This window comes from Oryctolagus cuniculus, chromosome 19, assembly GCF_964237555.1.
Source record: "Oryctolagus cuniculus chromosome 19, mOryCun1.1, whole genome shotgun sequence".
Taxonomy (NCBI): domain Eukaryota; kingdom Metazoa; phylum Chordata; class Mammalia; order Lagomorpha; family Leporidae; genus Oryctolagus; species Oryctolagus cuniculus.
The window spans coordinates 40,011,890-40,030,388 of NC_091450.1; the positions used below are offsets into that span (position 1 = coordinate 40,011,890).

At 53.0% G+C, this 18,499-nt stretch overlaps 1 protein-coding gene across 7 annotated transcripts in view; it reads left to right on the forward strand.

The window, feature by feature from the left end:
• Window positions 1-1,952: 1,952 nt before the first annotated feature.
• Window positions 1,953-18,499, forward strand: part of DAGLB (diacylglycerol lipase beta) — a 33,642-nt gene continuing 17,095 nt past the window's right edge. Inside the window, exons 1-5 of one of the 7 annotated variants that reach the window (XM_051839067.2) lie at window positions 2,030-2,245; window positions 4,083-4,234; window positions 10,637-10,808; window positions 13,107-13,365; window positions 18,201-18,323. In XM_051839067.2, the coding sequence (XP_051695027.2) occupies window positions 2,151-2,245; window positions 4,083-4,234; window positions 10,637-10,808; window positions 13,107-13,365; window positions 18,201-18,323 (801 nt within the window). In that variant the 5' untranslated portion in view covers window positions 2,030-2,150. Of the gene's footprint in view, window positions 2,246-4,082; window positions 4,235-10,636; window positions 10,809-13,106; window positions 13,366-18,200; window positions 18,324-18,499 lie in introns of all 7 variants that reach the window. The other 6 variants (XM_070064371.1, XM_051839071.2, XM_051839066.2 and 3 more) reach the window with 6 other exon arrangements.

Genomic DNA, 18,499 nt, shown 5'->3' on the forward strand with positions numbered 1-18,499 from the left:
TCAGTGCTTTACCACTGGACCAAATGCCCACTCCCATATGCCTTTAAATTGTGGCTATTTTTACAATCAGGACTGGGGCCCGTGCTGTGGCACCTGCAGTGCCGGCATTCCATATGGGTGCCGGTTCGAGTCCTGGCTGCTCCACTTCCAATCCAGCTCTCTGCTGTGGCCTGGGAAAGCAGTGGAAGATGGCCCAAGTCCTTGGGCCCTTGTACCTGCATGAGAGACTCAGAAGAAGCTCCTGGCTTCGGATCAGCCCAGCTCCGGTCATTGTGGCCGTCTGGGGAGTGAACAAGTGGGTGGAAGACCTCTCACTCTCTACCTCTCTGTAACTCTGCCTTTTTTTTTGACAGGTAGAGTGGACAGTGAGAGAGAGAAAGGTCTTACTTTTTCTGTTGGTTCACTCCCCAATGGCTGCTGTGGCCGGTGCACTGCAGCCAGCACACTGCGCTGATCCGAAGCCAGGAGCCAGGTGCTTCCTCCTGGTCTCCCATGCGGGTGCAGGGCCCAAGGACTTGGGCCATCCTCCACTGCACTCTCGGGCCACAGCAGAGAGCTGGACTGGAAGAGGGGCAACCGGGACAGAATCCGGCACCCCGACCGGGATTGGAACCTGGGGTGCCGGCGCCGCAGGTGGAGGATTAGTCTAGTGAGCCGTGGTGCCGGCCAACTCTTCCTTTCAAATAAATAAACCTTAAAAAAAAAAAAAAGCTACAGAATTTCTGAGAAAGCTCTCATCAGCCAGTACAGTTCAGCTCTATGTCACAGGTAACTGACACAACTAGTGGTCTTGCTTTTGCTGGGCTCCTGTCTCCTTACCAGCTGAAGCTGTTGGCCGTGTACCAGGTGCAGCTAGTAGTCACTGGTTGGGAGCTGCGTGAGCTCTCTGCGCCCAGGCTGCCTATCCTGTTCCATCTCTTAATTCAGTTCCCACTGTACAGGTGAGGAACCAGGCTTAGCCTAGATCAAGTACCTTGCCCAACGTCGGATTTTCCAAACTGTACCCATGTTTCAGGCACCAGGCCGAGTCTCCTCCCCAGCCGGAGTGCGTGAGAGTCTGACCACCATCTGACTCTCCAGCAGCCAGCCCGGGCTTTGCAAACCCTGCAGAAGCCCAGCTAATGCTGTTTAGTGATGGACATTGGAGAACGCACCAGAGGATCAGGATGAAGCCCAAAACGAGGATAGACAGCTGGGGGGGGTGGGGCGCTTGCCTCAGGAGGTGCTGACTTTGGGACTTGGGTGTGGGGGCACCGGCGCGGGGTGGTGTCTCATCTCCAGAATCCTCATCAAGCCCTTGGCTGCACACGCGTTCACCCGCAGACCTGGCACCCTTAAACCCGTCCCGTGGGGCTGCCCTCTGCCTTCCCTCTTCTCACCCTGGGCAACTGCCCTCCAACGCCCAGCCCCCCAAGTCTCTCCACCTAGCTCTCCACGTTTGTTTCCCAAAGTCCGGTGTTCTAGAGGTGCCTAGAACCCGAGCTGTGACGTGCACAGCAAGGCAAGAGGATGCACAGGGCGCCTGGGCTCCGGGGGTGGGAGGTAACAGGCTTGGAGGAACTGGGGGGTCCCGGAAGGCCCCTGGAGGCAGGGACCCCGGAGCTGAGGTCCGAATGAAGAGAGCGCGCGAGTGAGCTGCAGGCAGGGAGTGAGGCGGCTCGGACCGGGGCCGGGGGCAGTGCAGGTGCCCAGACGTGGGGTGACCCTGCCCCACCAGACACTGAGTTCCAGGAGCGAACGCAGGGCACAGGCTTGGAGGCGCGGGAACCCGGGCGTGAGACCCAGACCCGTCAATAATGGCCTGGTGAGTCCTTATCTATGAACTGGAAGTATCACTGGGACTTTTTTTTTTTTTTATCACAGCCGCACACCTGCGATAAAACCAGCCTGAGGCATCTGACCCAGCGGCTATGCGCAAGCGCAGACAGCGCCGCTGCCAGCGGTAGCAACGGCATGCGGCTCAGTGCGCATGCGTCGGTCTCGGCCTCCGCAAAGAGCATGCGCCGAGCCCCGCCCTCGCGTGCGCCTGCGCCTGCGCCTGCGCGGGGTCGCGGGTCAATTTGCCGGCCGAGTCCAGAGGGCTCCGGGGCAGCCGGGTCTGGGGAGCGGCGCGAGGGGCCGGCCCGAGGCCGGGCGTTCGGACCCGAGCCATGCCCGGGATGGTGCTCTTCGGTCGGCGCTGGGCCATCGCCAGCGACGACCTGGTGTTCCCAGGGTTCTTGGAGCTGTTGCTGCGAGTGCTGTGGTGAGCGCGGCGGCTCTGCGGGCGGCCGGACGCGTGAGGGGCGAGACGGGGATGGAAGTCGCGAGCGGTCACGGAGGGGCCGGCGCCGGCCGTGCCCGCGTCACGGGTGGCGAATCGGAGGGGGTCGGTGGTGCCCGGGGCTGGGGGTCCGGGCTGCGGGGCGCCGAGCCTGGGGGCCGTGGGAGCCGCGAGGCGGTCAGCGCCGGCCGCAAGCCGTGGACGGTGGCCTCGAGCGGGGGGCAGCCGCTTCTCGCGGGGAGGGGGCCCTGTGTGCCGGCCGGACGTTGACGGAGCCCTTCTGGGGCCGCTGGTGGTCGCACTTAGTGAGCGGCACCGGGGGCAGAAGCTGTGTTCCCGGAGAGGAGAAAAAATAAATAAAAATTTTTAAAAAATTTATAAAAAAAACCAGAAGTGCTGGGAGCTGCGTCCCGGGAGTTGCGCGGTTGCCAGGGCTGTGAATTTCTGAGGTCACTTCCCCATTCTTGCTTCTGGGTCCAGGGGCCCGGGGTTGTACCCCACCGGAGAGTTATCTGATCCACTTCCGCTTCTGCAGGGCTGTGGGCTTGAGCCCTTTCGCTTTTTTCTTTAAAAAAAAAAAATTTATTTATTTGAGTTACACAGAGAAGGAGAGGCAGAGAGAGAGGTCTTCCATCCGCTGGTTCACTCCCCAATTGGCCGCAACGGCCGGAGCTGAGCCGATCCAAAGCCAGGAGCCAGGAGCTTCTTCTGGGTCTGCACGTGGGTGCAGGGACCCAAGGACTTGGCCATCTTCCACTGCTTTCCCAGGCCACAGCAGAGAGCTGGATTGGAAGAGGAGCAGCCTGGGCTCGAACTGGGGCCCTGGGTTTGATCCCTGTCGCCTGCCCTGCATGAGGCAGCTCTGCAGCCGCGGTGCCCTGGAGAGCTTAACCAGTGCCCCGTGGGGCATCTTGAGAAACCTGCTCCGGGTGCTCTGGGGTTTGAATTACACAGCTGCAGACCACAAGGAGTGGGTGTCAGTTTCTTGTTAATCCAGCCAGTGAAAGTCTCTGGCTAAGAATTTAGCAAGTACGTTGGAGGACTTCAGACTTCACTGGGGGGGGGGGGTTATTTTGGTGCAGAAAATGTTGAACTCCCTGCATGGGGTGGGTGTTCTTTAAAAAGGTCACAGAAAAAGGTGTATTCTGGAAAAAAGTATGCCTGGATTTCACTGTTTTTGCACCAAAATAAACATCTTTTAATTTCATTTGTCCACGAACCTTTTGAAGTATCTGTGTTGTTCACCTGTTCTGTATATCTGAGTCATGGTGGGCCTGTCTCCCCCCACCTTTTAATTTGGGATGGACCGGGCCCTCACCTGCTGATTCATACCCCGAGTGCCTAAAATGGCCAGAGCTGGGCTGAGGGTGAAGCACTCCGTCTCGCGCCCGAGTGGCGGGAACCCACTTTCGTGAGCCATCCCTTGCTTTCTCCCAGGGCCTGTGTTAATGGGAGGAGCTGGGATTGAACCCGGGTTCTGTGATGTGGGCCTCGAGGTCTTAACTGGCATCAGCTGTCCCCACGGTGCAGCTGGTTTCCAGAAGCTCAGCTTATGTTTGATTCCTCACGGCTTTCAGGCCGCTTGTGAGTTGTAGCAGGTGTGGGAGCAGAACGATGACAGAAGTAGCAGAAGTATAAAACTTAGTAAAAAAAAAAAAAAAAAAGTCATGCCTTGAGTTGACTTTGACTGATGAACGTGATATATCCAAATGCACCTCACCTGGTTTCGAAGGTGTGACGGCCTTGCGTGTCTGTATCGTGTTGTGGCAAGCAGCTGGCCGGCTTCCGTGGCTCACGGGCCCTGCCTGTCTCCCCGCAGGTGGATCGGCATTCTGATGCTGTACGTCATGCACAGAGGGAAGCTGGACTGTGCCGGGGGCGTCCTTCTCAGCAGTTACCTGATCGTGCTCATCGTGCTCCTGGCGGTCATCATCTGCACCGTGCTGGCCATCGTGTGCGTCAGCATGAGGGGTGAGGCGCCGCCTGGGCCACACGGCACCCTTCTCTTCTGTTCAGCAGCTTTGAGATGCAGTGTGCATTCTAATAGGATCGACCCATTTTGAGAGTGTATAATTCGATGTTTATTTTTAAAGTTTATTTTTTGAGAGTTCTCCTCCGCTGGTTCACTCCCCATGGGCCCCCACTGACTTGTAGCTGGGACTGAATTCTGGAGCCAGGAATTCAGTCCGCATCTTCCGTGTGGGTGGCAAGAACCCAGCCACTTGCTGCCTGCCGGGGTCTGCGTGGGCAGGAAACTCGAGCTGATACTAAACCCAGGCCCTCCAGTATGAGGTGTGGCGTCTTACCCAGCTGCTTAACTGCTGGCCCAGGAGCCTGCCCTGTGATTCGGTGGTTTTTAAAGCAGATTCAGAGTTGTGCAGCCATCCCATCATCTCAGGACGTGTCCATCATCCCCAGAAGCCCTGTACCTGTGAGCACTGACTCTTCACTCCCCCGACTCAAGTGCTGGCCCTGCTCACCTGGTTACTGTCTCTCGGCCTTCCTGGACATCGGATTTGTAGAGTTAACCATTATGTGGCCTTTTGCCCTTTTTTTTTTTTTAAGATGTATTTTTTGGGGTTGGCGCTATGTTGTAGTGGGCTAAGCCTCTGCCTACGGCGCTGGCGTCTCACATGGGCACCAGTTCTAGTCCTGGCTGCTCTCTGCTATGGCCTGGGAAAGCAGTAGAAGATTGCCCAAGCGCTTGGGCCCCTACAGCTGCGTGGGAGACCTGGAAGAAGCTCCTGGCTTCAGACCAGCCCAGCTTCGGCTGTTGTGGCCATTTAGGGAGTGAACGAGCGGATAGAAGACCTTTCTGTCTCTCCCTCTCTCTGCCTGTAACTCTGCCTCTCAAATAAATAAATAAACAAGTAAAACCTTTTAAAAAATTTTTAATTTATTTGAAAGGCAGAGTTACAAAGAGAGAGTGAGAGACAGAGTTCCTCCATCCACTGGCTCACTCCCCAAATGACTGCAAAGGCAGATGCTTCTTCTGGGTGTCTCATGTGGGTGCAGGGGCCCAAGCACTTGGTCCATCCTCTGCTACCTTCCTGGGTACATTAGTAGGGACCCGTATTGGAAGAGGAGCCTCTAGGAATTAAACCAGTGCCCATATGGGATGCCAGCACTGCCACCAGCAACTTAACCTGCTACTCCACAGCGCCGGCCCCTGGCCTGACTTCTTAAACTCAGCATAGTGTTTTCAAGATTCATCCCATTGTAGTGTGCATCAGTACTTTATCCCTTCAGACGATGAATAATACAATAATCCATCAGATGGATTTGCTAGTTGCACTTACCCGTTGGTCCGGTGGTGAACATTTGGGTTGCTGCCACTGTTTGTTACAAATAATTGTTACAATAATGCTGTTACAAGTAATGCTGCTGGGAATATTTGCATGCGGGTTTCTGTGCGGATGCAGGCTTGCATTGTCTTGGGCGTGTACCTGGGTGTGGAAGTGCTGGGTCACGTGTTGACACTGCGTAACCCTTTGAGGAAGTGCCAGGCTTCTTCAGGGCCTGCGCTGCTTTATGTTCCCGCGGGTGAGTGCCAGGGTTCCAGTGTCCCGGCGTCCTGGCCAGGACTTGCTGTCTGACTGCGGTGAGCCGTCCTGCCCACTGCTGTGGCGTCTCACAGTTTCCGTCTGCACGTCCTGCTGACTGGTGAGGCTGAGCAGCGCTTGATTTGCCTCTAGGCCATTTGTGTGTCACTGGGAGGGAAGTGCGCATTTAGATCTTCTGCCCAAGTTTTGAACTAGGTTATTTATCTTTTTGTTAATGAATTGTGAGACACACCTATTTCTTTCTTATTTATTTATTTGAAAGGCAGAGTAATTGAGAGACACATAGAGAGATCTTCCACCTGCTGGTTCACTCCCCAAGTAGCCACAACAGCCAGGTCTGGGCCAGGTTGAAGCCAGGAGCAAAAAACTTCACGTTGGTCTCGCACATGAGCGGCAGGGCCCTAGAGCCTAGGCCATTCTCTGCTGCCTTGCCAGGCACAGTAGCAGGACGCTGCATTGGAAGCAGAGTAGCCGGAACTGAGCACTCCTATTGGGCTGCCACCAGCGCAAGTGGCATCTTAACCCACTGTGCCATGCTGCCAGCCCCCACCCGTTCTTAATGACACCTTTTTTTCTGTAAGTTAGGATTTTCTGCACACCGTGATTTTTCTGAGACTATCTGGAGGTACTGAAACCTGCCCAGTGTGATTGCTCTGGCTTGTGGGATGCACTGAGCACGTTGGTAACTCGTGAAAAGATGCGTTAGTGACTACAGATTGGTCGAGGCAGGGCTGTACTGCGTGTCGCCATCCACTGTGTTGTGTTTCTTCGCTACTTGAGTTAGGATACCAGAGGCCTGCTTACCTGCGCATCAGATCGTAGAGGACAGTAATGACCAGAGGGGGGGTGACAGAGTCGATGTTGACAGTCTGCAGTGATGCAGTGGAATGCAGAACCTTTTTTATTATTATTGTTTGAAAGTTATTTAGACGGATAGATCTTCGATTCATTGGTTCATTCCCCAAATGGGACTGGGCCAGGTTGAAGTCAGGAGCTTCATCTGGGTCTCCCATGTGGATGGCAGGGACCCATGGACCTGGGCCATCCTCCTCTGCTTTCCTGGGCACATGAGCAGGGAGCTGGATTGGAAATGGAGCTGCTGAGATTCAAACTGGTGCTCATATGGGATGTCGGCACTGTAGGTGGAGGCTTAACCTGTTACACCACAGCGCTGGTCCCAAAATAAATTAAAAAAAAAGACTGGTGTCATTTCAGAGGCAGCGTTATCTGATTTATTTATTTTGACATGTCACCTTCTGGTTAGACCACTGAGTTTATAACTGAAAGGAATTCAGACTGGAAGCAGTGTCAGCTGTTCCCCTTAGTGTGTGTTTCTCTTCAGATACATTGGGCAGTGTTAGGGCACCTTCTCATTCCCGTGATGCATGCTCATGTTCACCCCTCCCAGGCCCTGCCACGATACTGGCACCACCGCACGCTCATGGCCGGAGCTCAGGAGTCCTTGGCAAGTTGTACAGGGAATTGTGGGTTGCCTGTGCCATGACCTCCTCCAGACAGAACCCACTGTGGTTCACTGGGCCCCCTGTTCCTCACATACTGAGAGTGGATCCTAGACTTGGTTCAGGAATGTGTGACCGATTCAGGCCAGTTAGAGTTCCCAGAAATCTCAGGGAGGTGCTTCCTGGGCCTCTGGGAAAGATCCGGAAGCTGTCACATAGCACTTTTCTTTTGGATGCTGCTGTGTCTCTGCTCATGGCCCATGGTAAGGTGACTTAAGAGGAAGGCGGAGCTAGGGCCCTGTGATGACCCTTCTTTTCCCTTGAGTCAGTACCTACAGATCCTTCTTGCTTTTAACCAATTGGAGTTAGATTTTCTGTTTGTGGATAGAGATATCCCAACTGAACTGAAAACAACATTTTATAATAAAAATGTTAGTTAAGTTGCTGGTTTGTTAGAAATAGTTAACCTGATCATCTTGTTAAAAATATTGTATAGGGGCCAGCGCTGTGGTGCAGTGGGTTAATCCTCCACCTGCAGTGCTGGCATCCCATATGGGTGCCGGTTCGAGTCCTGGCTGCTCCACTTCCGATCCAGCTCTCTGCTGTGACCTGGGAAAGCAGTGGAATATGGCCCAAGTCCTTGGGCCCTGCACCCACGTGAGAGACGCGGAAGAAGCTCCTGGCTCTTGCCTTTGGATAGGCGCAGCTCCAGCTGTTGCAGCCATTTGGAGAGTGAACCAGCGGCTGGAAGACCTTTCCCTCTGCCTTTGCCTCTCACTGTCTGTAATTCTGCCTCTCAAATAAATAAATGAAATCTTTAAAAAAAATAAAAATACTGTGTAAATTTCGATGAAGCATTCCATAAAAGATTAAAAAAAAGAAATATGGTTGGGTGTTGTGGTGCAGTGAGTTGAGCCACTGTTCAGATGTCTGCATCCCGTGTAGAAGTGCCTGGGACAGAGTCACACCTCCTTTTTTTTTTAAGATTTATTTAGGCCGGCGCCGCGGCTCACTAGGCTAATCCTCCGCCTTGCGGCGCCAGCACACCGGTTCTAATCCCGGTTGGGGCGCTGGATTCTGTCCCGGTTGCGCCTCTTCCAGGCCAGCTCTCTGCTGTGGCCAGGGAGTGCAGTGGAGGATGGCCCGAGTACTTGGGCCCTGCACCCCATGGGAGACCAGGATAAGTACCTGGCTCCTGGCTTCGGATCAACGCGGTGTGCTGGCCGCAGCGCGCAGGCCGCAGCAGCCATTGGAGGGTGAACCAATGGCAAAGGAAGACCTTTCTCTCTGTCTCTCTCACTGTCCACTCTGCCTGTCAAAAAAAATTTTTTTTTTATTTAATTTATTTGAAAGATAGCCACAGAGGGAGGTCTTCGATTCTGTTGGTTCACTCGCCAAATGACTGCAGTGGCCAGAACTGAGCTGATCCAAAGCCAGGAGCCTCCCCCTGGTCTCCCATATGGGTGCAGGGGATCAAGAACTTGGGCCATCTTCTAGTGCTTTCCCAGGCCATAACAGAGAGGTGGATAGGAAGTGGAGCAGCCAGGACTTGAACCGGTGCCCATATTGGAGGCTGGCAGTGCAGACAGGGGCTTCAATCTGCTGTGCCACAGCACCAGCGCTGGTATTCCTTTCTTTACTTTTTTAATTAATTTGCTTAAAGTAGTTACAGAGAGAGAGAGGTCTTCCATCTGCTGGTCCACTCCCTAGCTGGCCGTGATGGCCGGAGCTGCGCTGATCTGAAGCCAGGAACCAGGAGCTTCCTCTAGGTGATCCTATGCAGGTGCAGGGGTCCAGGGTCTTCCTCAGGCCAGAGCAGAGAGCTGCATCGGAAGTGGAGCAGCCAGGGCTTGAACTGGCACCCACGTGGGATGTTGGCACTGCAGGTAGCAGCTTTACCTGCTATGCCACAGCACCGGCCCCCCTTGGTATTCCTTTCTAAAAGAAATGTCACAGGTTGTAGAAGGAGCATTTGGGAGAAATAGGATTCTGTCATCTTTATCCAAGAAACTAATCTTTGTTTTGGTCATGCACATAAAGCTTAGTTTGGAAGGATGTTGATGCTACTCTTTGATCTGAGGGTCTCCCAGATGACATCTTGCTGCTGAGGCCGCATGGGAGGTGTAAGCAGACATGGCCCGCCCCCGGTGACTGCCACACTTTGATAGAAGAGCAGCCTTTACATCCGGCGTGCGCTTGCCTTGCACTGCTCGCCTTGGGCTTTGTTCCAGGGACATCTCCCATCGCCTCTGTGCATCTCCAGAGCGCTTATCTGATCTCACAGCAGAGGAGGTCGCCGCAGTGGCCAGAGGTGTTGACTGACAAGTCCACGACTGTTGCCATTCGTAAGTGGCTTTGCCTGATGAAGGCTAATAGGGTCCCTTAAGGGGGACTGGCGAGGATGCACCATTCAGCATGGCGCCAGTGCTCCTTGGTGGGGGATCGCTGGCGTCACGACCCCTGCCACAGCAGTCACACGCAGGCGCTGGGTGCTTGCAGGCGCTGTGCCTGTTTCTCTGAGGTGGCCGGGGACTCTTACGCAGTAGGAAGTTCCAGAAAGAGCACTGGATTTTTTATTTTTATTTTTTTTAATAATTGCACTTTTTGCCCCTGAGAGAAGGAGTATTATTACAGTTAACAACCTGATAAAATTTTGTCTTAGTGACAAAATGAGGCCTGAGAGTGGGTAATGTTTTAAAAGGTGACTCCTGTAAGTCTAACGGAAGCTAGTTTGGGAAATTTAAAAGCTACTTCTTTACCAAGTTATTCATAAAATCTTAGATTTTTTCCATCCTTGTTTTTGTTTTAATCATGGAGTGTGTTGTTTAGGTTAGAGATTATTATAAATTTTCACTGAAAAGAACAGTGTTTCACATCAAGAATTAAAGCCGGGGCTAGTGCTGTGGTGCAGCGGGTAAAGTTGCACCTGCAGTGCCAGCATCCCATATGGGCAGTGGTTTGAGTCCTGGCTATTCCACTTCCGATCCAGCTCCTGCTAATGTGCCTGGGAAAGCAGCAGAGGATGGCCCAAGTGCTTGGGACCCTGCACCCACGTGGGAGACCCAGAAGAAGCTCCTGGCTTTGTCTGGCTCAACCCTGGCTGTTGCATCCATTTGGGGAGTGAACCAGCCGATAAAAGGTCCTTGTTTTTCCATCTCTTCCTCTTTGTAACTGCCTTTCTAGTAAATAAATAAATCTTAATAAAAAATCCAGGCTCCTTAGGCTTTGATGACCGTTTACAGGTAGGAAGAAGGCAGATGGCACGCTGTGTGCTCTCGCAGCCGTGTCGCCGTAGGAAGTTCTCCACTGCTGAGGAGGCGAGTGAGCAGTCTGGATGTTTTCTGTTTCAGGAACCATTTGCAACCCTGGACCGCGGAAGTCAATGTCTAAGCTGCTTTACATCCGCCTCGCGCTCTTTCTGCCAGAGATGGTCTGGGCTTCCCTGGGGGCCGCCTGGGTGGCAGACGGCGTCCAGTGTGACAGGACAGTTGTGAACGGCATCATTGCCACCGTCATTGTCAGGTGAGGCTGACTTTCTCCACATCATGTTCTCAGTTAAGACAGAGGTGAACAAGCCTGTAAGGAACGTGACCGCCCCAGTCACGCATGCTTCCTAGACTAGAAATTGGGCCTTTCCGAGAAACACAGAGACACTTGTTTTCCATGATGCATTTGTTGTCCTGTTCTTTTTTAAAGATTATTTCATTTATTTGAAAGAGAGGGAACTTCCGACCACTGGTTCACTTCCCCAAGTGGCCACAAGAGCCAGTGCTGGGCCAGACCAAAGCCAGGAGCCAGGACCTTCTTCTGGGTCACCTAGGTGGGTGCAGGGACCCAAGCAGTTGGCTGGCCATCTTCTGCTTTCCCAGGCATGTTAGTAGGGATCTGGATCAGAAGTGGAGCAGCCGGCCAGCACCAGGCTCACTAGGCTAATCCTCCACCTGCGGCGCCAGCACACGGGGTTCTAGTCCCGGTCGGGGTGCCGGATTCTGTCCTGGTTGCCCCTCTTCCAGGCCAGCTCTCTGCTGTGGCACAGGAGGGCAGTGGAGGATGGCCCAAGTCCATGGACCCTGCACCTGCATGGGAGACCAGGAGAAGCACCTGGCTTCTGCCTTCGGATTAGCGCGATGCTCCGGCCACAGTGCGCCGGCTGTAGCGGCCATTGGAGGGTGAACCAACGGCAAAAAGGAAGACCTTTCTCTCTGTCTCTCTCTCTCTCTCTCACTGTCCACTCTGCTTGTCAAAAAAAAAAAAAAAAAAAAAAGTAGTAGTAGTAGTAGTAGTAGTAGAGCAGCCGGGACTTCGGGACTGGAACCAGCGCCCATATGGGATGCTGCTGTCAGAGCTGGTGGCTTTACCCACTGCCACGTTGCCAGCCCCAGTTGTTGTTTTCTTTTTTGCTGGTTCTCACCTCGTCTGCATTCCCCCCCCTTTTTTTTTTTTAATTAATTTTTTTTGACAGGCAGAGTTAGACAGAGAGAAAAGTCTTCCTTCTGTTGGTTCACCCCCCAAATGGCTGCTACGGCCGGCGTGCTGTGCCGATCCAAAGCCAGGAGCCAGGTGCTCCTCCTGGTCTCCCATGCGGGTGCAGGGCCCAAGCACGTGGGCCATCCTCCACTGCACTCCCGGGCCACAGCAGAGAGCTGGCCTGGAAGAGGGGCAACCGGGACGGAATCCAGCGCCCTGACCAGGACTAGAACCTGGGGTGCTGGCGCTGCAGGTGGAGGATTAGCCTAGTGAGCCGCGGCGCCGGCCTGCATTCCCTTCTAAGAAGGAAGGAAACTATAGGGCAGAAACTCAAGGGAGGATGAAAAGATAGTGTCAGGAGTTGGACAGAGAATGATGCTCTGGCAAGATGAGGTTTCACATTTTCTAGGGGGAATTTAAGAGCTGATCTCAGGAAATCAGAGGGACGCTCGCACTGTTGCCGCCATCTGGAGTTGCATGCCAGGGGGCAGCAGAGTCCCTTCACACAGCGTTTCTTCCCACAGCACCTGGGCTTGTGAGGTCAGGCCCAGGTGCACGCTGAGCCTTCTGTAAATATTTCTTTTTTTAAAGGTTTATTTACTTTTACTTGAAAGTCAGAGTTACAGAGAAAGAAAAAGGGAGGGAGGGAGAGGGAGAGGGAGAGAGAGAGAGAGAGAGGTCTTCTATCCACTGGTTCACTCTCCGATTGGCCGCAATGGCCAGAGCTGCACCGATCCGAAGCCAGGAGCCAGAAGCTTCTTCTGGGTCTCCCACGCAGCTGCAGGAATCCAAGGACTTGTGTCATCTTCTACTGCTTGCCCAGGTCATGGTGGAGAGCTGGATTGGAAGTGGAGCAGCTGGGACTTGAACTGGAACCCATATGGGATGCCGGCACTGGAGGTGGTGGCTTTACCCTCTATGCCACAGCGCTGGCCCCGCTGTAAATTTTAAACACGTGAAGGAAAGATGCCATTAGAGCATCTGGAGATCTGGAAATTCTTCTGGGTTTGACATGAAGAACCCTGAGGACTGAGGAGTAAGGGCCTGGAGAGCGGTTGGGGGACTGTGGAGAGCAAGTCCCAGCTGCCTCTGCACCCGGGCTGCGATCTGCCCACCAGTCAGCTTCCCTGTGTGCTTTGTGCTCTTCAGTTTTTAGGCTTTGGTTTTTGTGGGGCCTAGGTTAGTTGTGGGTCCATGAGGAACTTTCTAGAAGAAACAAGTTGCTTACCTCAGCCAGCTTCTGGGAGAGCTGTCTTCCTGGGTAGATGCAGAAACTGAGCTGGAAGGAGGCGCCTTCAGCACCGCCTCTGGAGGTGGGGCCCCCGTCACCGAGCCTCTTCACTTGTTTTGCAGTTGGATCATCATCGCCGCCACCGTGGTCACCATTATCATTGTCTTTGACCCGCTTGGGGGGAAGATGGCTCCATATTCCTCTGCTGGTCCCAGTCACCTGGATAGTCGTGAGTCCAGCCAGTTCCTCAACGGCCTCAAGACAGCAGCCACCAGCGTGTGGGAAACCCGAATCCGGCTCCTGTGCTGTTGCATCGGGACGGACGACCATACTCGAGGTGCTTTTACCAGTACGGCAGAGCTTTTCTCAACCTACTTTTCAGTAAGCTGAAGGGGTCTGGTGTGGTCCCGTTTTCTGTCTAAGTAACTGCTTCTTATGTGAAGATGCGTGGTCTGTGTTCTGAGCTAATGCCCCTGCTCACTTGAAGTAGCTTTTGAGAACCTGGAACCTTGCGTGTATGTGGGTGGGGGCAGGTACTCTGGGCGAGTGCCTGGGGAGCAGTCAGCTGTGAGGGCTACACTGTCCTTTCCCCTCTCTCAGGTGTATTCCTGTATGGACACCGTCCAGTCAAGAGTTTGAGGGTTTTTTCTTTTTTAAGATTTATTTATTTGAAAGTCAGAATTACAGAGAGGAGGGAGAGACAGAATCTTCCATCCGCTTGTTCAAATGGCTGCAATGGCCAGGGGTGGGCCAGACTGAAGCCAGGAGCGAGGAGCTTCATCCCGGTCTCCCATGTGGGTACAGGGGCCTAAGTACTTGGGCCATCTTCTGCTGTTTTCCCAGGCTTTTAGTAGGGAGCTGGATCAGTAGTGGAGCAACCAGACATGAGCCCGCATCCATGTGAGATGTGGTGCTGCAGACTGGCTTTACCCACTGTGCCACAGCAGCCCCCCCCCCCCAGTGTTTTAATGTTTGTTCTTATTTATTTAAAAGGCGCAGTGATAGAGACATGTGTTCCATCTGCTGGTGCACTCCCCAAGTGCCCACAGTAGATGGGGCTGAGGGGCTGGGCCAGGCTGGAGAGGACCCCAGAACTCCATCTTTGTCTCTCATATGGGTGGCAGGAATCGGGGTACTTGTGTCATAAGCTGCTGCCTCTCAGGGTACGCATTAGTAGAAACTGGATGGGAAGCAGAGATGCAAGTTAGTCTCAGGCACTCCTGTGTGGGCCTCCCAAGTGTGTTAACCCATAGTGACAATCCCTGCCCCTTGAATTAGGCCGTTTAAAAAAATGTTTACTTATTTTTTTTTTTTTATTTGAAAGAATGACACACACACACACACACACACACACACACAAAGAGAGATCTTCCATCCTCTTGTCTCAGTTGCTTATAATAGCCAGGGCTGGGCCAGGCTGAAGCCAGGAGCCTGGAACTCCATTTGTGTCTTCCACATGGCCAGCAAGGACCCAAGCACTTGAGCTATTATCTGCTACCCCCAGGTTGCATTAGCAGGAAGCTGAATCAAAGCTGAGGAGCTGGGACTCAAACTAGTACTCTCGTTTTTTTGTTTGTTTGTTTTTAAATTTTTTGTTTTTAAGATTTTACTTATTTGAAAGAGTTACAGAGAGGAAGAGACCAAGAGATCTTCCATCTGCTGGTTCACTCCCAAGATGACTGCAGCAGCCTGGGCTAAGCCAGGCCGAAGCCAGGAGTTTCATCTCCATGTGGGTGGCAGGGGCCTGCATACTTGGACCATCTTCTGCTACTTTTCCCAGGCCATTAGCCTGGAGTTAGGTCAGAAGTGGAGCAACTGGGTTTTGAACTGGCACTCATATGGGATGCGGGGTTGCAGGTGGCAGCTTTACCTGCGAGGCTACAGTGCCAGCCCTCAAATGTTAGGAGAGACAGAGGGAGAGAGGTGTTCTGTCCACTGGGTCACTTCCCAAGTGGCAGCAATGGTCAGAGGTGGTCCAGGTAGAAGCCAGGAGCTTTTTCTGGGTCCCGATGTAGGTGCAGGGGCCCAAGGAATTGGTCCATCCTCCGCTGCTTTACCAGATGCAGTAGCAGGGAGCTAGATTGGAAGCCAGGCAGCCAGGATTCCAGTCTGCACCATATGGGATGCAGACAGGGACTTAACCTGCTGTGCCAGCATTGTGGAGTAATGGGTTAAGCTGCTGTGTGCAGTGCTGATATCCCAAATGGGGTCCCATTGGAATCCTGGCTGCTGCACTTCCTATCTAGCTCCCTGCTAATGCACCTGGGAAAGCAATGGAAGATGGCCAAGTACTTGGGCCCCTGCACTCGTGTGGGAGGCCTGGAAGAACCTCCTGGTTCCTGGCTTGGGATATATCCCAGCTCCGGCCATTGTGGCCATCTGGGGAGTGAGCCAGTGGATGGAAGATCTCTCTGTCTCTGTATTCTTGCAAATAAATAAATCTTGGAGCTGGCACCAAGGCACAGTAGTTAATCCACCTGCGGCACTGGCATCCCATATGGGCGCTGGTTCTAGTCCCGGCTGCTCTTCTTCCAATCCAGCTCTCTTATGTGGCCTGGGAAAGCAGTAAAAGATGGCCCAAGTCCTTGGGCCCCTGCACTTGCATGGGAGACCAGGAAAAAGCTCCTGGCTCCTGGCTTCGGGTTGGCACAGCTCTGGCCATTATAGCCATTTGGGGAGTGAACCAATGGACAGAAGACCTTTCTCTCTGCCCTCACTGTCTGTAACTCTACCTCTCAAATAAATAAATAAATCTTCAAAAAGGGAAATGAAATAACAGAGCCTGGAATAACTTGCCAGTTATCTTTTTATATGTCCTCTGTCAGTCTGGTACTCAGTAGGTCCAAGTATAGGCAGTGCCGTGCATCAGAAGTAGTGCCAGCCAGCTCTTCTGTATATCATGAGAGCAGTTTTACCTGGTTCTACTTTCAAAGAGAGGTTTGACTAGATTATTGCGGTACAGAAGGATGTTGTCATTCTTGAGTGATTTCTTTAGCAATCTAGAAATATTTTCTTTTGTATACAGTGTGTGGTTTTGTCTCTTTATATAATGTTCTCTGATAAACTGCTGCTGTGGTCAGAATTGAGATCTTGTAAGGGAGGAAGAATTGTCTTTAAAAAAAAAAAGATTTATTTGAGAGGCAGAGTTTCAGACAGAGAGGGAGAGACAAAAAGGTCTTGCATCTGTTGGTTCACTCTTCAGATGGCTACAACAGCCAGAGCTGAGCTGATCTGAAGCCAGGGGCCAGGAGCTTCTTCCTGTTCTCCCACATGGGTGCAGCGGCCCAAGGACTTTTACCATTCTCTACTGTTTTCCCAGGCCATAGTAGAGAACTGGATCAGGAGAGGAGCAGCCAGGATATGAACCGGCAGGCGCCATAGGCGGAGGCTTAGCCCACTGTGCCACAGCACTGGCCCCAGGGAGAATTGTCTTGCCACTCCACGCACCTGTGCATCTCTCTCTCAAACCTCTGAGTGCCTGACTTACATGTGTGGTGCTGGCCTCGCAGCCCCCGTGGACTAGAGAAGGCTTAGAGCCGTATGTCCCATGAGTAACTTTGAACGAGTGTTGCCATCCAGTCAGAACAAAGACAAGGATTATTGTTAGTGAGTATCTTCTTAAAAAATCCTCTGCCTGCGGCACTAGCATCCCATATGGCCAGGTTCTAGTCCCAGTTGCTCCTCTTCCAGTCTAGCTCTCTGCTGTGGCCTGGGAGGGCAGTGGAGGATGGCCCAGGTGCTTGGGCCCCTCCCTGCACCCGCATGGAAGACCAGGGAGAAGCGCCTGGCTCCTGGCTTCGAACCAGTGTAGCACCGGCCATGGTGGCCATTTAGGGAGTGAACCAACGGAGGGAAGACCTTTCTCTCTGTCTCTCCCTCACTGTCTATAACTCTACCTGTCAAAAAAAAAAATTATTTTCATTTGAAAGGCAGAGAGAAACAGAAGCAGATGCAGAGAAAGAGATCCCCCCTCTGCTGGTTCTCTTCCAAGATGCCCACAGTACTATGACTAAGCGAGACCAAAGGAAGAAGCCTGAACTCCATCCGAGTCTCGCATGGCTGGCAGGGACCCAAGCACTTGTCATCACCTGCTGCTTCCCAGTGTATGCATTAGCAGGAAGCTAGAATCAGGAGCAGAGCTGGCCCTTGACCCCAGGCAGCGTGACATGAGGTCCAGGCTTCCCAAGCAGCAACGTAACCGCTGTGTGAAATGCCCATCCCCATCCCCACAGAGCGAGTCTTGGTCTTTATCATGGGCGGAGCTGACAGCTCCAGGTGTGTGGGCCTTTCGCAGGGGCTAGCAGTGCCTAGCAGTGCCTGGAAGTGGTTGAGGATTCCTGCGTCTTTTTTTGTTTGTTTATGATTTTTTTTTAATATCATTTGGAAGGCAGAGAGAGATTTTCTGTTCGCTGGTTTACTCCCCAAAAGGCAGTGACAGTCAGGTCTGGGCCAGGATGAAGCCAGGAGCCAGGAACTCCATCTGGGTCTGCAACGTAGGTGAGAACCCAAGTACTTGAGCCATCACCGCTGCCTTCCCGGTCACATCAGCAGGAAGCTGGGTCAGAAGCAGAGCAGCCAGGACTGGGACCGGTGCTCCACTACGGGATGCTGGCATCACCGGCAGCAGCTCAGCCCACTGCTCCACCCCAGGCCCAAAGGGATTGGTGGTTCTGTTTTAAATTTATTTTTTATTTGAAAGGCAGAGTGACGAGAGAGGTAGAGACATCTTCCATCTGCTGCTTCCCTCCCCAAATAGCCACAATGGCCAGTGCTAGGCCACGCGGAAGCCAGGAGTGCAGAGCTCCAGCCAAGCCTCCCACATGGTGGCGGGTCTCAGTACTTGGACCCCCATCCACTGCCTTCTCAGCACCTTAGTGGAGAGCTGGGTCAGAAGTGGAGCAGCCAGGACTCGAACTGATGCCCAGATACTGGACGCAGGTGTCTCAAGCAGCAGCGTAACCCGCTGTGCCACAACGCTGGCCTTGAAGTGAAATTTTAAAATAGGGATTAATCAAATGTTTATGTTCTCCAGTGGATTTATCTGAGTGCAGGATATGAGAAAATACTGCGCTCACTTATGGAAGTTCTGCAAGGAAAACGCTTTAAATACCTTCATACATACTGACGTGTCTGTGTGTGCCTGGGAACTGTAATACGCTGGATCTTAAGGAACTCAGGGGCTGGGTTTATGACAGGCCATGCTGGTTTCCTCCCAGGACACAGATCTGGTGCCCAGTGACATTGCCGCGGGCCTGGCCCTCCTCCACCAGCAACAGGACAACATCAGCAGCAACCTGGAGCCTGACGACGTGGTCAGTCGTCCGCCAGAGCCCTCGCAGGTGAGCTGCCATCTCCTGGGTGGTGTGATTTTGACATTGACTGTCAGTCAGTGCTGGTAGTAGTTGGGTTGGCTTCTGCTGGTTGTAGTGTATCCTCTGTCAAGTCTGTCTTCTCATCAGCTGGAGTTCAGGTAATGGGAAGCCTGTTCCTGGCCGGTTCACCCTCCATCCTGTTT